At 41.6% G+C, this 19,534-nt stretch overlaps 1 protein-coding gene across 1 annotated transcript; it reads right to left on the bottom strand.

Moving 5' to 3' along the window:
* Window positions 1–12,171: 12,171 nt before the first annotated feature.
* GP9 (glycoprotein IX platelet) lies at window positions 12,172–15,532 on the bottom strand. The gene is made up of 2 exons (XM_051627641.1): window positions 15,462–15,532; window positions 12,172–13,618 (listed from the first exon to the last, which is right to left on the bottom strand). The coding sequence occupies exon 2, from the start codon at window positions 13,609–13,611 to the stop codon at window positions 13,021–13,023; it is 591 nt and encodes a 196-aa protein (XP_051483601.1). The 5' UTR covers window positions 13,612–13,618; window positions 15,462–15,532; the 3' UTR covers window positions 12,172–13,020.
* Between the last annotated feature and the right edge of the window lie 4,002 nt (window positions 15,533–19,534).

Below are 19,534 nucleotides of genomic sequence, written 5' to 3'. Positions count from 1 at the left end.
TCATTCTTAATAACTTCCAGCGTGGATATAGAAAAACTGCCAAAATTGTTAATGGAAATGATGATGACTTGAATTATAGCTGGGTTGGTTGGTACGTTGTTTATTCTGTGTTCAAAGATAAAATTTTCAGCAAAGTTTCCTCCTGGTGTTTATAGTGCAGGCCTATTATTTGATGTGTTAATGCTCTTTATGTGGTGCAATTATTCTTTGTTTAGATTTTGGTTAAAAGAATGTTTAAGCATCTGTATTTCCAGCCTGCCAGTTTTACAGCTGAGTTTGCTTGAGCAGATTGATTTCTTCAAGACAACAAAAGTAGTAATATGTTGTACTTTCTTTTTTGAAAGTCTGTTAAATAGTTAATTTTTTTAATGTATATAATCAATATAATCTATAAAAAATAATAACTTTTTTTTCCCTTTGTTTTCTGTTTTTTAAAGTCATAAAATCATGTTCCCATACTCCCCATTACCTGACATGGCCCCATATACTTGATGCATAAATTCTTGGTCATGCATATTACATGATAGAGATTTTCTGACTTGAGTTTATGAGAGCAAATTGCTTTTCTTCCCATCTTATTTTTTTCTTGTTTGAAAGGAAATACTTTGCACATTATCTGTGTTTGCAATCATGTGGGCTCTGGTCTTGTACTTCCAGAGAGGTTGAGGTTATCTTGACAAGGACTTAGATTTCAGTTCACCACAGCTAAGGCTGTGCATGTCTGCTGGGCAGTGTAGCCTGCAGCATTACAGGGTGTGCTCTTGGACAAAAATCCATTGTTCTGAATTTTAGCTAGAAGAATTTTGTAACAATAGACTGCTTAGTAATTCAGTCTAAAATGAAGGACACGCTGATTTAAACACATCTGTGTCTAGAACTTTAAAGTTTAGCAGTGTCTGATATTTGCCACTCAAAACGTTAGAAGGTTTATTTTTAATGTATTGCTGTTCAAAAGCCTTTTTGAGCAAAAAGAGAATTAGGAAAGTTACCTGAGTGCTTAATGTTTATAGGAAAGACAAAATTTTGTCCTTTCTGTGGATGGGATGTAGACCTTTTAACTCATTTGCAGGGGGCCAAGACAAATTAATTGATATTTTGAGGACTGTCACTAGTGAACAGATACTCTTGCTGTACATGACAGCTTCTCTTTCTCCTATCCATATGTGTGGATTCTGTGTGAGTAGTAATTGGGGAGCAGCAGAAAGATTGAAATGTTCCTTAAGGTAATGGTAAGAATCATGATTAATTGCAAAACCTCACAGTTTTACTATGTTTTTTTCCTGGAGAGCCTTATGTGCTCATTTTTTCCCACACTCAGCCATTTGTCCCTCAAAGCTGCAGCAGTTACAGCTTTTGGAAGACTCCTGGAGTCTTGGAAAAGGATGTCACTGAGACCTTGTATTGCTTGTGGCCTCTTCTAGCAGGATTTCTGCTTTTGCCTGGTGTCCTGTTACTGTCCTAGCACAGATGGCCCTGAGACTGTCAAGTTAGAAGGAGGTTGCCAGCCAAACAAACAGGGATGAACTCGGGGTCTGGGACTTCTCCAACCAAGGATTATTATTGAGTGCTTCTCCTTGCAAGCATGCAGAGCCTGGCCTTGCTCTGAGAAAGCTTGTGGTGTCTCCTTCATGGATGATTCCTAGCAATGAAATGGCTTCTATGAGGCAGTTTTTGGGCAAAGTGTATGACTTTGTCACATCTCACGTGTTTGTTACCCACAGCAAGTGATGAATTTGTTATCAGCCAAGTTTCAGAGCAAGCCAGGAATAAAAAAAGATTAATTGCATTCATGAAGTTTTCCAAGTTGCACATTTTTAATCTGAGAAGCCATAAGCTATTTCCAGTTCCTTTCAGATGACTCAGTTGTGGATACTGGCTGCATTGTCATTGGAAATACTATATTCATATACGTAGCTTAAGCATTGTCTGGGTGAATGCAATGCAAATTCTCCTCTGCTTGGTTTCTAAAGGCTTTGATCATTCTTAGTCACCCATCCGTTCTCCTTGTCTGTATTCTATAGAGAATAAAACCCAGTCATTGCAAGGGTTTTATCCCAGCTAAGAGGAGACACACCATTTCAGAAGCCATGCCAACTAAAAGAGCAGATGTTCTAAACGCAGCTGTTAATCACAGTTTCGAAGACCAAAGAGCTGCTGCTGAAACCTAAAACTTCAGTTCCTCACAGTCAGGTTTGTTTGGCAAATCATCACAGGCCTGCCCCCTGGTTTCGGGTGTTACCTGCAGTTCCTTGAGTTGTTTGGTGTCATCTTGCCACTGTGGTTTGTAGATGCACTTCAGGAGTGCAGGGGAAGGAGAGTGAGCGAAATCCTGTTGATCAGGGTGTGTGCTCCTTTGGATTCCTCTCTCGTGCTGCAAGTGCAGCCAGGATCCCATCGAGCAGCAGTGGCCATGTGGGCTGCAGATTGACCAGCTGGGCTGTGACTGCACAGTCGTGGAGAACTGCCTGAAGTGCTGAAGACTCAGGGAGGACCTGGAAATCTGTATAGTTTGCTGAATTTTACTTCTTTTGAGAGAGATTAGTGTAGTACCTGTACATTTATTTGACATCTTAACATCTGTATTTTCACAGACTCCACCTGTCTGCTCGAGAACCCCTGATACTTGCCATGCTAGTTTGGTTTCTTGGTAGTAACATTTCCTTTCCCTGGTACAGATTGCTGAGGGAGCTGAGGCTATTCTAGTATATTTGGGCCTCTAAAAATTGCAATCCTGCACATCAGGTGGAGGTTTGCATAGTGCCCAAGGCTTCTTTTCAGAGCTGATCCATCTCTTTTAGGAATCTCCTTTTGGCTTAGTGATGTTTTAGTGTTGATGTCATAAAATGAAATAAAGATTGTAAAACACTCAGTGATACCAGCATAGACATCTTGATCTTAGTAAGGCCATATAAGGTGGCTGAGAATGTTTTTAGAATATGTATCTCTGTGATATATATATATATATATAATTTATCTGTGTGTGTATATATATACTTGTGCATATGTGTGTGCATGCATTTATGCTTGAATATAGATATGAACACAATTTCTTCCTGAAAAATGCTGTAGAAGTGAATATTATGAAGCTACCAAAAAGAAGCAAGCCTGTTGTTGATACTGTAAAAATGACTCATGAGAAAAACAGGGGTTCTAGTGAGTTAAACCACAGTCCCTTCCTGCATATATAGTTCTATAGCTAATGCATCCTATCGTGGCAGTACTTCTGAGAGCTCTTTATCTCTTGATGTTTCTATTCAATAAAGAAGTTTGCTTTATCACTTCTCTACCACTATGTATTCCATTTTCAAGACATCTCACCTTCTTCTACTTACAGTTTTTAAAAGGCTTATCTTTTTATTAACATGATCTCATGTTTAGTGTCTTCACTTGAAACATCCTGATCTCTGTTGCCTTCTGAAGTGTGTGAGCAGGTTAAGTAGTGGCTGTGAATACTCTCTTTCTCAACATACTTTCTGTCAGGGTTTTTGCTGGCATTGCTGCTGCTTTTCCTTTGTGAAACATGAAATGTCCTCCTGTGAGATTCAAAAAAGGAAATCTCTCATTTTCTTCCTTTAGCAACCTAAGGATTATTTCAGCTCTAAGGAGTTTGTGGAGATGTGTTCCAAGTCTTGCGTGTCGTAGCTTTATTTCCTGACAACAGTTGCTTTGTCCTTGTGTCTTAAGTAATTCTAGAATATATATCCTACCAACAATTGCTGTTTCTGGAAGTTGGAGCTGAAATGCAGCCAGCAAAGCTTCAGTTCATGTGCACGTTCCAGGTTTCCCAAATATAGGTGAGAATTCTGATACAGCATGTTGGGAAAATACGGCCAAAGTTACATTTCTGTTAAATTCTAGTACTTTCTCTCTAGTTTAAATTCCATGGTGTCATGGAATATCAACAACCTACCAGCAACTTATTTCAAATATGATAGTAGTGTGTGATTTAACTTTCATTGGTTTCTTGCATCTTTATTAAAAAGTGGACTGAAAGATGTAACTTCCTGGTGTGTTTTTGGAGTGTGCTAATTCAGCAGCTGGTGGTTAATGAGACCCTGTCATAACAAGAATACCTAGTGTTTTAAATGCTCTTCACAGTTCCAAACGTAAGGATTTCAGATCTCAGGCAGTAGATCCTTTTTGACATAATTTTTATTGGACAAGATAATGTGTGTGGCAGTGGTGGTGATGTCATGATTCTGTCAGTACTTCCCAAACCCTCCTCCAGTTCATTGCTTTGTGAATTTTCAGCTTTGAATTTTCCTGGAAAATGCTGATAGGCTCTGGCACAGTAATTTAGTTGCTGGATTAGTTAATCCAGGTTAAGAAAACTACTGGTTCTAGGCATGGACTGTGACAATGATGTTAGGAAAATATGGTGTTATTGATTCAATGTCTTTTCAGTCTGAATTAAAAATATTCTGAATTGTAGCCTCACTTGTTGTTCTGAGAGCAAGCTGGATGTTATCACTACTTTTGCCCATCAGCAGTAATAAAAGAAGTGAGGGCTAAATCCAACCTGCAGTAACATTTGTGCCATGTGTTGTTTTTTAAACTGTACAGGAGCAGCAAGGATTAGAACATGTGACATAACCTTGCCAGCATGGAATAGAGTCCAGATCTTTGCCTTGGTTATGCTGCCTCTGGAGGATTAGGACAAACAAGGAGCACGAACATCTCACATACATTGAAGAAGAGCTGGTAAGAAAATGCCCCTTTTTTGGCCTTTTTTTTTTTTAACCTATAGGTAGAACAGTAAGTTTGTTTTCATTTCATAGACAGAAAAGTCTGCATAGTTTGTGAGCCATTGAACAGTAAGTATAGAGAGCAATTTTATATTATTGAATTGAGATTGGTAGCAGTGTGAAGTCATTCATGGTCATAGACATCACTCATCTGTATGTCTTCTTCAAGGTGAAGCACATATGGAGCTCAGGTCAACTCATGATTGGTATGGAAAAAATATCCCTGGTTTTGCACAATATGTGAACCTGCGGAGCACTTGGGAACACTGCCTTGTTCTTCAAAGAGGCCCAACAGCAAGCAGTAATACTGGATGGAGGGGTTGATTTCTGATGTGAAACTGATTTCCCAGTCAGGTCAGTAAGTCTTTGCTTTATCTTATTTATACCAAGAATGGGAAAGCTCAAAAAGGTCAGTTTGCTAAAAGCATGGTGTACAAGCCTCTGCGTTTTCTTTTCACTGAAGCATGTTTATGATCTTACAATAATTAATACTTTTTTTCCCCCCAGTATTTTATCAAAATTCACCATCAGCATGAGAACGGTGCAATGAATTCCCCCTGAAGTGACTGCAAAGCTTCTTGTTTGCTTTGTGCAAGCTCCTTTGCACGGTGCAGGGGGCTAGATGGAGGATTGATTTTTATACCTGAATGTAATTGGAAAAGGGCCACTGTGGACCTAGTTACAGAAGTGTGCAGTGGGGGAGAGCACAGGCCTGGCTTCACACCTCCAGTAGTTTATCTTCTGCTTTCTCTGGCTCTTGGATGAGGCCTCAGCACTGCAGCAGATGTCTGCCTTTCCAGCTCTGATGGCAGTGTTCTGATTCAAGCAGCGTGCTCGTTTTGCTCAACTGTTCTCACCTTCGGTGTTTCCTGCTGTTTACTTCTATGCTTCTCAAAGGTTTTGTTCTGGAAAAAGTCAATGGAATAAATATGCATGTTTGAGGTTAAGATGTAGTCAAATACATAGTTAAATTGGGCCCCCCAAACTGGTGAATCCTTTGGTATATTTACGTTATTACACAGATACATTATTGAATCTGAAGTTGACCAGTGTCGTTTCATTATTATCATACTTCAAAGGGATTTAAGTAGAATATTGCAGATTTTGTCAAATTCTGCATTCAGAATTTTGACAAACCATATCCCTATGTGGTATCCCATGGCTTCTGGTGCAGGGAGATATCTTGGGCTTCCTGTTTCCGTGGATTAACTGTGTGTTGGGGAATAGAAGTTTAAGTACTTTATTTGCTAACTTAGGCTCTATTATGCAGAAATCCTCACTGAAACTAAGAGAACAAAAATAGATATATTGATTAAGGTTAATGTGTTTCTCAGTTACGTTCATTCTCACGATGGGTGCAGCCAAGTTTGGTTCTTCTGTCAGGCCTTCTGGTGTTGCAGAGGGCTCTGATGTAGCTGAGGTCATTTTCATGCAGATGTGGCAATGCAGCCTTTGTGGCTTTCCTGCTGCCTTTGCAGGTTCAGAGTCCTATGGGGTGCAGTGTCAAACTTGGGAAGATTCACAAATAGAGCTACATCACAGTTCAGTTACATTTAGGGAGACTGATAAGTTGTCAGCCTTGTGTAAAGCACATAAAGAACATTTAGGTATACTTAATTTACACATTTTTTTTCTGTATTTTATTGCACTCTGATAGGATGAAACTACAGTGCCAAAGGCATGAGGCAGGCTGTAATTTACATTAATGTTTATCACCACTCTAGGAGGACAGAAGAAAGAAAACCTGTTTCAAGTTGTCATACTTGACATAGTTTGAGCTGTGTCTTTGGGAGTTGTAGTAGGAGAAAACCTGGAGCAGAGCTAGAAATTATTAACCAAAGTGAAGAAAATAAATGGAGATTGTATTGCCTGGTGTCCAAAAGCAGAGTAACTTCAGGTTCCTGTCAACAGAAAACAATTGAAGCCTTGTGACATGGGGCACTGGGTAACAGACCTGCAGGGAGCCTCCTGAAAGGGCCAACAGCAATGGGTGGCTTGTCTGGAAAACCACTATCACAGCCCATTGCTGGTGTCCTGGGGGCAGGGTGACAAGCTGCAAGGCATTTTTCTCACCGGCAGCCTCCAGCAGCCACTAGGTGACAATGTTGATCCGTTGGCAGAGCTGCCTGCCTGACACAGCTGCTGCTGAAGTTACAGGCATCACTGCAGGGGCCCTGAGCTTCCAGTTTGTGTTCCTTTATGGACCGCAGTTGCTCTTTTCCTTCAGGTTGTAATTGCTGCCACTTTAGCTTTGGTCTTTGCAATAATTCAGCGTTGGGTAAGTGTGTCTGAAAGTTAAGGTTCCAGTTTTTGCTGGTACTGTGCAAGCTCGGGGGTGTCAAAGGTACACTTGCTTCCAAGTGCTCTGCTGCCTTTTCGGGTGTGGAGGTTGCCACGTCCTTCCCCTGCTCTCTGCTGCTACTGATAGCAATGGGCTGCAAAGGTAGATTTTACAGCCATGTGTCAGGTTCCACAGTCCTTCTCCGTGGTCATGAGAGGCAACACGTGAATCCTAGCCAAAAAGTAATTGCTCTCGGGGGCAAAAGCCTTCTGACCCCTGAAGAGGAGACAAGAAAAATTATTCAGAGAGAGAGAAGGAGCCTGAAATCCATCCCTGCTGATACTTCCTTCCCTTTAGATCAAGGCCATCTAAAAGGCTTTGCATGTTTGGGATTTTTGGTTTGGTTTGGTTTGTTTTCCCTGGACTAAGATGAATGCTCTGGATTTCCTTAGCCCTGTTTCTTAATACTGTTCAGAGGGAAGAGGTCGATCCACTTCTCCCGGAGGATGTACTTGTGTCAACCAGTGCCATTCAACTTGAACAGCTACAGGTTAGTGAAGGACTTGGTGCCTGGTGGTCAACAAGAAAGCCAGGCATAAAACCAAACGAAAGCTGAGAACGAACTTCCACGAGGCACCTCAGGTTTATGTTGCCTGAAATGAACTTGCCACGTCAGTGCTGCTAACGTGGCATCAGGGCAGCTGCCCACGGGCAGTCGTTGGGATGAACTGAGAAGAGGCCACTGGGGGAAGCTTTCAGGGAGCAAAATTGCCCCTGGGAAGGAGCTGGCTATAAATAGCTGCCATGTGGCCATTATGCAACCCAAGCAATTTGTCGTCACACGCCCGTTGTTGAGTGTCACCTAAAATTAATTGGAGTCACTGTAATAGCAAAACATTTACAGGGCTTCTAGTAACAGACTCCGAGCACTTTTGAAAATTGTTTTGTGTAGTGCTCTGAAGAGAAAAAGCATTAAGATGAACATAGCCCTACTATGCATGACCATAAACTCAGCTCTATCAAAGGAATCATTAGGCAGGAGTTGTTAATTCTTCAGTGTGGTCTCTCCACCTGCTGGCAGGCAAAAGCAGAATTTTGTCATTCACCTGCAAATCACAGCATACAGGTGTGTGGAGCCTAGAAGTCCAAGAAAAACAGCCCTTTAGTGAAGCTTCAAGTTCTATTTTAATAATTCACCACACAGTGCATTTACACATTAAACCAGCATGAGAATGTAATGCTAATTAGTTTAACTTAAAGAATTTAAGTGTAGTAGCTTAGACCAGTTAACAAGCTCTACTCTATGTATATTTTTCACTGCCACTCTGTCTATATTTTGTATGTTCACTTAGTATCTAGTTCTTACAGTGTATGTTTAGCAGTGCAATAATAAAAGAGGTTTGCAGTTCACCTGAGGGAGTTCCTATTTGTTGCTGTTGTTGTTAGGCCATGAGTATTTGTGGTCTTCTGCTGTTTGAAACTTCCTGTTGGCTGAGTTATTCTAGCAGCTATTAATGCAGTTTCACATGTGGTCAGTGCAAGCAGCTGTGCAACTAGGGTGGAAAATTCCTGTCTTAATGTGAGATATATCTCATTAAATAGCTGGGGTTTAACTGAACAGAAAAAAATATTTTACATTGTATTACTAATTTTCTGCATGCTTAGGTGCTTTGAATTGGGGTTAAGGCCTGGACACTGAATCTGAATCCTTTTATGTACAGCTGCTTGGCAAAATGGTAAATACAGTACAAGCCTCTTTACTTTGCACTGTATTTTATCACTAAGAACAAAGCTGTACTTAGTCTTTAGTATTAATTTAGTATGAACTAATTTTATGTAGGTTGCCAAACAAGCCTTAGGATAGGCAAGGTTTACAGTCAGAGTCCTCTCAGGTTGGGTTTGAATGTGAGACCATGGAGATCAGAACTACTTCTAACAAGAGAAGACCCTCAGAACAGTAAAATGCCATCTGTCCACCTCATGGGGCTGCCCAGGGCTCCTGGGGAGGACTGGACTGACACTCAAAGAGTGACAGTTTTTAGGGTGAAAGAGAAAACTATTTTCAGATTGCTTCTTCCTTGCTTTGTGCAGAAAGGGAAGATGGTACCCTGAGATACCATTCATTTAACCTTCCTCTGCAGTGAGAAATGTCTATTCCCAAAATGCAAACATGCTTAGAACATGGGGGGGAAGAAAGCAAATTCAGTGAATCCACAGCACGTACTCATTTTTTTACTGTAAATATGTAATTTTACTCTAAATAAGCATCACTTCTAAAATAACTTATAGCACAGATATGCCTCTGCTCTTCTCTTTTGCAAGCAGACACTCATACTCTCACAGTTTTTTTCCTTGTTTCTTGCAGGCTTGTAAGTTAGCAAAAATTCTTTAATTCTTAAGTGTTCCTCCTGATGAAAAAACCAGTGTTTGTAGCTAACTTTAGAAGACAGATCCAGAGTGGCTGTGTTTACAGAACTGCCATCAATGATGCAAAGCCAACTGCTGATTCTCAATAATTGTGTCATAATAGTGCAGCTGGACTCCACTAATGCACAAAGCCATTTCCACAGTAATTTAATTGCAGCTTACACCAAATTGCAATTTGCACAAAGCTGCTCTGTGTGTTACAGTGACATGTTGAACAAGAGTTTGTTCTCTTCCTGCTTAATAATTCTGAGTATGATTTCTCCTCTTGCTAAATCTTGAGCCAAACCTCATAATGTTTTCATTGCAATTAATCCCAGCAGGTACCAAAGAAAGTGCAAACAGGTATATTCACTAGTTTGCCCCCTTGCAGGCATGATGCAGGGACACCTCCTGGACCAACTCCTTTGGGAGCTGGCTGCATGGAGATAGCTGACATGTTGCCCTGGCTCTGCACGTGGGCAGCAACTGCAGCAGTATTTGTGCAGTTTAGTGGAGGACGTGGCTTTGGCACAACATGGTGGCCTTGCCAGATAAACAGTTGAATGTTGCTCTTGAGCCTTTAATTAGCAGTTCCAGCTTTCCCCTTTTCAGAGTTTTTTCAGAAAAAAGCCAGCTGGTTCAGAAGTGATAAATGCAGTGGTTTTCCAGTGGAATGTGAAATATTGTGATGGAAGAGATTCCCTCTTCTTTCCTCTTAGGAGGTCAGAAAACATGTTCTCTCAAATGCTTTTATTTCTGTATTTTCTTCATCTTATTTAGTGTGTTCATTGGTATGAGGAGGAATGTTTGCTAATTGCTCATTTGTTCATGTTTGTAAAACTGAAGCCACACAGTAAAGCAGTTTACTATTTTATCTACACTGGCAAACTTTCAAGGTGACTGTGCTCCAGTGCAGTTACAATTTCAGCTGCAGGGTGGATGTTGGTTTGGTACAGGCCATGGTCTAGAACTATCCCAATTCATTGGGCTGCATGGCCTGGTTCTTGTTGGCAGGATTGAAAATACACACCTAGCTTTATAGGCACAAAAGAGAGTGAAAAGCTTGTAATGTTAATGATTTATTTTATTTTGGGGAAACAAGAAATATCATTTAGGAAACTTTCCATGAGAGACTCCAAAGTGCATTAATCCAAAATGATGGTTACCTTTTAAAAAATTGAAAAGCTCAGTGCAGAGAAAATACTCTTAAAATGATCTAAGGGCATACACCACCATGTTTCTCTGTGCTTTTTTGAAGTGCTCTCCTGCAGAGGTTTTTTTATGTTGAATAACATTTAATAAAGCCAGAGAAATTCTGAATGTTTGTGCTCGCCAAACTGAAGTGTAGCCATAAATCTGAAGACACAGTTTCCCTTTGATCTGCAGCAGAGTGTGACACAGCCTCACCAAGCTGTGCTGTTTCTAGGCTATGTGGTTCACCTCCTGCAGCAGGGATGCAGCACTTTGCAAAAAGCACCTTGGGTGCTCCACTTTGAGTCCTGGTGGTATTCATTTCTACTCCCAGGCCTTTGCTAATAAATTTCTCTTTATGCAGATTCTTACAAGCTATGATCTTGTCATTCCTCAAGTTCCTCTTTATTAAATGAAATTGATTATGCTCCTTTTAAGATACATTTTCTCATCTTCTATTTTCATTACAGTTGTTTTTCTGATTCTTCTGCAGCTGACTCTTCTTGACTGGTAGACATTGTTCCTAAATTATCTCCATGTGGGAGTAAATCCATCTTTCTATTCCTAAATGATACTCCCTGTTTTGACAAGTAAGATCACACCAGCCACGTGCTGCAGTGCTGTGCATGGGAGATGATTATCACTGGTTTATTTGCCTTCTCTGAACTGCGTCCTCAACGTGTCTTGTCTTTCTAAATCTATGATCTTGCTTTCAATTCCTTGATACTCCAAGTTACCCCCCATTCCGTGCGTTTATGACTCCCCTCTACTTGTTCCCCTCTGTGTATCATTTGCAGACAGTAAGTTGCAATGGGCATGATGTCTCCCAGGTCATTAATTATTTTACAGGGAAGACATCTGGTTCTGTTCCTTTCCCATGCCACACTTTGTTACTAATCCACGTAACCCCCTGCCCGTGGTGCATGTCCTTTCCCCAAATCTGGCTGTGCTTCAGAGGTTCTTGCAGCAGTTCCACCATCCTCGTGTCACCAAGGGTGGCAAGGGACTCATCCTGCACTGGTGTGGGTTTAGATTGGCAGGTGGTGGTGTCTCAGACTGGCCTTTCCCTGCTGCTGCAGGAGAGAGGACCAACAGTGGAGATACAGACAGGAACACGTCTTTTCCAAAGCTGTCTGAGAATGGTGCCAGCAGCCAGTGTTGACAGTTTGACTCCACACTGCTCGAGTGCTTTGGCAAGAGGGACCTGGACATGTCCCTGTGAGCTTCTGCTGACTTTGATTGGTACCTAGCTCAGGTTTGGGGTTAGGAGGAGAATTTGCAAAATGTGTCTTCAACTGAACTGCCAACGGTACTGTTAATTTTAGAAGACATTCAGAGATCTCCCATCTAACCAGCCTGATCTCAGCAGACAGGATGGGGCCACAGCATGAATTGCTGTTCTTGGAGTCCTGTGGATAACCAGGTTAGGGAGAGGACAATATGCTGGAGTCACCACGACAGTTTTTGGATGAGGATGGGGGCACGAGAGGAGAAGGGAAGAGAGTACATCCTCTTCAAGGCTGTTGCATCAAATCCTGTGTTTCAAATGTCAGTAATAAAACTGCAAGTCAGTCTCTGGAAGTTTCTCAGGATTTTAATCAGAAATGTGCAGAATTGTGAAAGAGATCAAACTTGGGTGAGTCTGAGTGTCCCATAAACATCCATTCATTCCATTTCACATAGAATGCTTTTTTTATTGTTCACTCTCTAGGAACTCCCACAATATTAACATTATTTTTCCTGATGATATTCTCCTTAATTGTCTGTCTTTAAACACATTTAACACGGGATACATGTGGCTGACCTACAGTCATTGTGGTGTTGCTGGCAGGAAACTCCTGAGCCTGAGGCAGAGATCACAGAATCACAGAAGGAGATGCTTGAATTTATTTATGCACAAGAATGGTCTTACCAGGCCCATCAGGACCCTGGGAGGGAGTAACAGGGCTGCAAACTCACCCAGCTTCTGAGTGAGGAAAGAATTGCTAGATGGTACAATTTCTGTTCCTCTCCATATACTAAAAAGGAGGTTTTGAGGATGTAAATCTTCTTGCTAGCAAAGAATTCAGTGAGAATTCAGTGGAAAAATCCTAAGTTAAATGAGTATTTTTAATATTTTGTTTAATTAAAAGCTGCTTTTCATGTGAGTGGGCAGCAGGAGACTGAAACTTGCCTGTCAGTCCATCACTCAGCTTGTTGCTGAGAGGAAATTAAAACAAACTGGCCTATCTGAGGGCCCAGACCTTGAGCCCTGGGATCTGTTTGTGGCATGTTTACCATTCAAACTGGTGTTGCCAGTGCACGTGCTTCTTTGTGGTAGAAGAGCTTGATGTGTCAGTTGAAGCTGCTGGCAGTGCCCAGCTCATTGTACCTTGTGGTTTTTGGGGAGATGTCTCCTCACAGCCAGCCCCTGGAGTTGTATTGGCTTAGGTGCATTTGGCAGACTAGTTTTTTTGAGAATTTCAGAGCCCAGGCTACTAAAATAAGTGTAATGATCACTCCAGCAATTAAAATGAGGTCTCTCCAAAAGAACTCAAGACACTTGATTGGGAGAAGCCTCTTACAAACCCCCAGCTCGTTCCCAGTGAGCTGCCCCAGGGGTTTCATCCTGAGGTGAGCTGGGCTGGAGCATCTGATGCTTGCAAGAGAGGGTGCAGAGACATCTTCTAACCAGAGTTTTAGATACAGAATGTGACAGTCACAGTTCCAAGGGTTGTTAGACATTTTCACTTCCTGAAGGCTGTGCAGGCTGTCCAGGGCACCAGGAGGAACCCAGGTGAGGCTGTTGTTCTGCAGATAAAGCCTCTTGGTGTGAATGGGCAAGGCAGGCACCTCCACCAGCTTCCTGGAGCTGCAGTCTACCTGCAGATCCTCTGCTTCTCCCAGGGACCTGCAGCTGCAGGAGGGAGGACAGGCTTCAGTCTGAGTCCTGTGGAGCAGCAACAATACTGCACATCCCACAACAGTGATGAATTCTGCCTTGTTCATGCTTCAGCTGCCAAGAGAATAAGTATAATGATCTGATAAGCATGATTAATTGGCATGTTTCTAAACACATAAGCAGACCACAGCTATTTCTTTCTCAGGATTATTGTGTTTTTAGAAGAAAAGCTTTAGCTTCCTGTGTTTCCCACAGAGCCATTCTTCCTGACATTAAGGAGCATAAATGCAGCTGGGGGAGAGCACAGCACTTCCATTTTGCATCTAGGACGTTGCTTTTTGTTCATCATTTTACAAAATATATTGCTGTTTGAAGTTCTGGAACAGAATGTCACCAGGAGATGATGATAAAAACGAGGTTAGTTTTAGGAAAATCTTTTCACTCCATTTTTGTATCTTCGTGCGTCTAGTGTTTAAATTGTGTGTTGAAATCAGTTCCCAGAATTGAGCTTAAGAGATTGGATCATTCGAAATGTCTAAAAATCTTCTTTCTGAGGGCATGGGGATTCTAACCAAGAAGTACATCTTTTTATGTGGCAAAAAGTTCTTTTTTGCTGCCTTGTGGCTTCATGTGTCCCTAAGAACATACAGTTTAATATTGGGTGAACAGGACATTTCTTGGAATGTCTGGTACTGCTTGTCTTGTAGGGATTAAATAACCATGCTTTGGGCTAGCAGGTAATTAGCAAAGCTCTATCATTCCCACTTCTGTAGGGTGGCTCCCACTAGACTTCCATCTCAGTCCCTTCTGTTTGACAGTTTAAAACCTCTGAAGCTTTTCCCTTCCTGTATTTCCTACTACTTCTCTGCCTTTAAAAATACACCTCTAGCTCTGGGACCAGCCTGCAATTTGAAATGCAAGCTTCCATTTGGGGCTGGGGGATTTTCAGTCTTGAAATCATCTTACTTTATGATTTTAACACATCCCATGGTTATTATTATTTTTTTTTCCCAATTAATTTGCAATAAATAAGTATTGAAGCAAAAATATCTGACTGTGTATTACCCTGGCTACTACTTGGAGACTGGCAGATACTGTTCAAAGTGTTGGGTTTTTGTCCATTGTACACTCAAAATTCCTTTTTAACCCAAGAAGGTGAAAACAGTTGTGTAACTTTGTAGGCAAGCTTTAGAAGCACATTGAGCATGATTTTAAAAGCAGACTGGACAAAGCCTGAGAAATAGCAAGCAGGTAGAACAGACCTATTCACAACAACAAATACAGAGTAAAAGAGGGGTTTATGTACTGAGGCTGAAGAGCTTAAATTATACTAACGTAGAGTGGAATTTAGTGAAAAAATTCTTTAAAATAATGGTGTTGAGTGTAGAGATATTTTAGAACTAAAAAAAACCGTTATCCTCTTAAAAACTTAAAATAAGTTGAGACTGTTTTCTCTAGGAAGTTTAATTTAATGAAGACTAAAATGGTATGAAAAATGTTTAAAACTTCTTTGCTTCATTTTACTTACAAGGATGATATAATTAGCTTTTCCAAATGAAGTTGGACAGCTTGAGATTCCTGATCTAAATACTACATTCCTGTATTTGAAATTGGATTAACACAACATAAAATTATAAAATTCACTACAGAGAAGCTGAAATATTAATCTTGACAATCTCCCTTGCCTGTGTTAGCAAGCAGTTAGTCTGAATATCTTTGTATGAATCCAGAGACTTGTCTGTTATTTTTCAAGAGATCTACTAGAGTTTTTTTTCAAAGTAGACATCTTAAAAGCACAGACTATGTCATCTGACTGAAAAAGGGTGAAACAATATCTATAGAAAATAGGGTATTTCTTTTTTATTTAATATGTAAACAGAAATTCTAAATCAAGAAATAAGAGCTGTGGCAAAAATGTGGAAAGGAAGAGCTGGTGAGTGGTCTGGCTGACACTTACCCTTGTTTATTCCCTCTTGGTTCCTTTCCCTCTGCTTGGTAGATGTTGGGGCATGTAGAGCTGGAGCTGACTTGTTAAAGGGTCATAAGGAAATGTGTTAAAGAAGATGAGCTTTGTCCTCTGCATGGCAGGAAACCATTCCCACTGGAAGATGCTATATATGGTTGACGTGTCACGGCCTGTAGTGCTTGGGGCATTTTTGTGCTTGCTGCAGACCAGAGGAAATGCTTTTGAATTTTTTTTTTAGTTGCTAATCTATTTTCCCCATTAAACCTGACAATGTCTGGGAACACTAAATATGGCTCATCTGAAATCTAATGGTTTTTATCCTCAACAATCTATGGGTGTAAAAGTGAGCTTGATCTTCAGCTGCTGCCACCTGTAAGCCCGAGGAAGATACAAGGGATCAAGGTAGCCCATGAAACAGAGTTGTTCTGTTTTAGTCAAAGCCAGGAGTGTTTGATATCCCCCAGTTAGGTAAAATTTGTAAAAAACACACCACAGCATCAGAATAACTTTGGTTAGTCAGCTGTGATCAACTTCTATTAGGCAGGTGGGACCGTTAAGGGATAGAGAAATATTAATGCCCTTAGGTTGAAATGGTGGAGAAAAGTCACCCAAAATACAGTCACTCGTGTTCAAAAAAGATGAAGCCACAAGTGAAGGGGAGGTTTCTGTGCTGGTCAGGGATTTGGAGGACCTGTTTCAGGTGAAGAGGCTGAGTGTGGCCTGTCCCCTGCCGTGTGGGGAAGGCAGGAACCTCAGCCTTGGGTGTGAAGAGGGAACATTGCGTGGACCAACGGATCAGCTCTTCCTTTGGTTCTTGAGGTATTTTCTGCAGTGCACGTTCTTTGCAACCTCCTGCTATTTAAGTGTGGAGTTCAGAACTTGATTCCAGAATAGCCAGGGAAGGGGTGCTGGGATGGGCTCCCTGTCAGGGCTAGCATAGCTGCCTGCAGCCAGCACAGCCCCTGGCACGGGGACAGCCTTGGGCACACGGGTAGCTCGTCTTCTCTGTCACCAGGGCTGCCCGGGGCTCAGAAGAGGGCTGTGATCCTGCCTGTTGCTTCACACTCAGGTTGCTGAGGAATATCATAGAATCATAGAATCATAGAATCCCAGGGGTTGGAAGGGACCTCAAAAGATCATCTAGTCCAACCCCCCTGCCAGAGCAGGGTCACTCAGAGCACATCACACAGGAACGTGTCCAGGGGGGTTTGAATGTCTCCAGTGAAGGAGACTCCACAACCTCTCTGGGCAGCCTGTCCCAGGGCTCTGTCACTCTCACAGTAAAAAATTTTTTTCTGATATTCACCTTAAACCTCCTATGCTCCAATTTGTATCCATTACTCCTTGTCCTATCACTGGTCATCACTGAAAAAAGCTTAACTCCATCTTCTTGACACTCACCCTTTACGTATTTGTAAACACTGATGAGGTCACCCCTCAGTCTCTTCTTCTCTAAGCCAAGGAGACCCAGCTCCCTCAGCCTTTCCTCATCAGGGAGATGTTCTGCTCCCTTCAGCATCTTTGTGCTCTGCCCTGGACTCTTTCCAGCAATTTCCTGTCCTTCTTGAACTGAGGGGCCCAGAACTGGACACAATATTCCAGATGTGGCCTCACCAAGGCATAATAGAGGGGGAGGAGAACCTCTCTTGACCTACTAACCACCCCCTTTCTAACCCACCCCAGGATCCATTGGCCTTCTTGGCCACAAGGGCACACTGCTGAAACACAGCAGTGGGGCACCTTAGAACATGACATGCTCTGTGTATGTTTGACTGGAAGGCCAGGAATTCAGGATGAGACAAGTTTGCAATACACATGTATCAGTTTATCTCATTAGAGAACACCATGTTTGTGTGAAAAAACCCACCAAAAATAGGATTTTGTTGACACTTTACATTTTGGAATAGAATTGAAGTATATTTTCCTTTGCTTCAGCTACCAGACATGAACACTCTAGAATAAAGATAGCAGTGTATTGTGGAGATGATGTTTCATTCAGGCCAGTTCTTGCTTAGTGTGCTGTTTTGAGGACAGGCTTTGAGGTGTTTTCTGCATTTGGAAATTGAACCCAGGTGAGTTTCAGCTGTTGCAGATGTGCAGGAGAGCCCAGCTTCTGAGCTGACGTTTCTTTGTGACATGCTGCTCTTGGGGGGGGAAGGGAAATCTCTGGCGTTTAAAATTCTTCTGATAGCAATTACTTATATTTAAAGTGCTTTTCTTCACAAGGTCTGTTGAATCACCAGTAGCCTGAAGTTTGTTAGGAACTTCTTTAAGAAAATTACTTAATGTGTGTTTCCTGCTCTTTAGTATTTTAGAAGGTAATTTAGACAGTGCTGGAGGGAGAAGGCAAAAATACTTCAAACCCCTTTTTAACTTAGATCTTTTCCAGAAGATGGGGAAAGCCATTCCTCCCTTGTTGAAATGAGTGGTTCATCTGCCTGTCAGATGTTCAGCAGCTGGACTTGTAAGTGAACTGCTAAGCATGGGGAGATCCTTCTGTTTTAGAGATGGTTTGGGTTTTTTGGTTGCTTTTGAAAGTACATTACTAGACCACACATTTCATAAATGTCTGTCTTCCCCCATGCCTGGTTCCCCTGTCACCCAGCCTGTGCCTTATGTCCTAAGCAATGCTGCCACACAGAAGGAACCTTTTCCTGTTCTGTGGGGCAGTGAAAATGCTGCATCTTTCTGCATTGCAAAGGATGCCAAATATTTGGGATCCTCTGGGATCCATACTCAAACTCAGTGCTGTGGCTGGTCCTCCCAGAGGTAAGATGTTGCTGGGTTCCTCCAGCTGTAGTGTCACACAGGCTTGGAGAAGCAGCTGGCCATGCTGAGTCCCTCAGCCTGGAGGGCCATGAGGCAGCTGCTTCAGCTCTGTGTGGATCAGGGAGTGTCTGGCAGCAGCAAAGCTTAGAATAGAAGGCACTTCCATTTATGATTGTAGGGCTATAGCTTTTTGTAGGCCAAATAAGGATTCTTCATTTAAGAGGATTTATTAAGAGCCAATTTGGGGGGGAAAAAAAAAAAGTTATAATCTGCTATAATCTTGTTATAGTCTGAAAAGATATTTTCCACAGAGTGAATCCATTAGAACTTTTTCTGAAGGAGTCTCCTCTCAGTGGAGAGCTATTTCTCAGGCCTCTTGGTTCCCAAACACCACCTCTCTCACTGCCTCCCTCCCTGGCAGGACACTTCTCTGGGTCACTTTTCTTTCGAGGCCTTGACTTTTCCACCCAGTGACGTGGGTGCTGCATCTGGTTCCTTATGTAGGGGGGGAAAAAAAGCCTCAAAGGGAGATGGCTCGTTTCCTTGCAGCTGAGGGTAAAAGCTGCAAGTTACAGATAAATGAGCAGGTCAAAGGCATGACCTGCTAAGAGGAAATTCAGGAAGAATATGCCATTATTTTTTTTATAGATTGCTTTAATGAGTTATAGTCATTTATTACTATCAATGACCTGTTCTTGACCTAGAAAGAGAAAAGTCTTTCTCAAACACTGTTTCCATTTCCACTGCTGAAAAAACTTGTCAAAAGACTGGCAGAAGAAGTTCTTCTCATTGAAGTTTTATCCCTTTGAATAAGTCTGTTCAAATTGGTGAGAATACAATGACCAAATGATTTCTTTATAACTGGTTGTGAGTCACTGGTAATAAATGAACTATGCAAACAAGTGAATAAGCAAAAAGAAGGAAATAAAAAGATCGATCTTGGACTTCACCTGCACATCAAGGATTGCTGCCTGCAGGAATGAGTTAGAGAAGATCTCTGGTTTCTCTAGTATCAGGGAGTTATTGTCACCCCAGGGCCAAAATATTCCCATTAACTACTCCCTAGAGAACGAGCCTGCCAGAGCCTGTTCAGTTTTTATACATAGGAGGGCTCTGAATTTCAGCCTGTCCACATTCTGCTTATTTTATTGTTTTCCACTGCACATTTATTCTGGTTTTACCTGTTTTAATTTTGCCTCTGTCAAAGCAAATACCCCATTTCCTTCAGAAGATAATGACATGGGCAGATAAACTTTTGTCATTTAGGAAATTCTCCTAAGCTGTACTCCACTCAT

The sequence above is a fragment of the Apus apus genome, chromosome 9 (genome assembly GCF_020740795.1).
Source record: "Apus apus isolate bApuApu2 chromosome 9, bApuApu2.pri.cur, whole genome shotgun sequence".
NCBI lineage: Eukaryota > Metazoa > Chordata > Aves > Apodiformes > Apodidae > Apus > Apus apus.
This window is presented reverse-complemented; position numbering and strand designations above follow the sequence as displayed.

What these genes read in the sequence shown, in the direction of transcription:
- GP9 (XM_051627641.1), bottom strand. Translation starts at nt 13,611, where the DNA reads ATGAACAAGGCAGAATTCATCACTGTTGTGGGATGTGCAGTATTGTTG.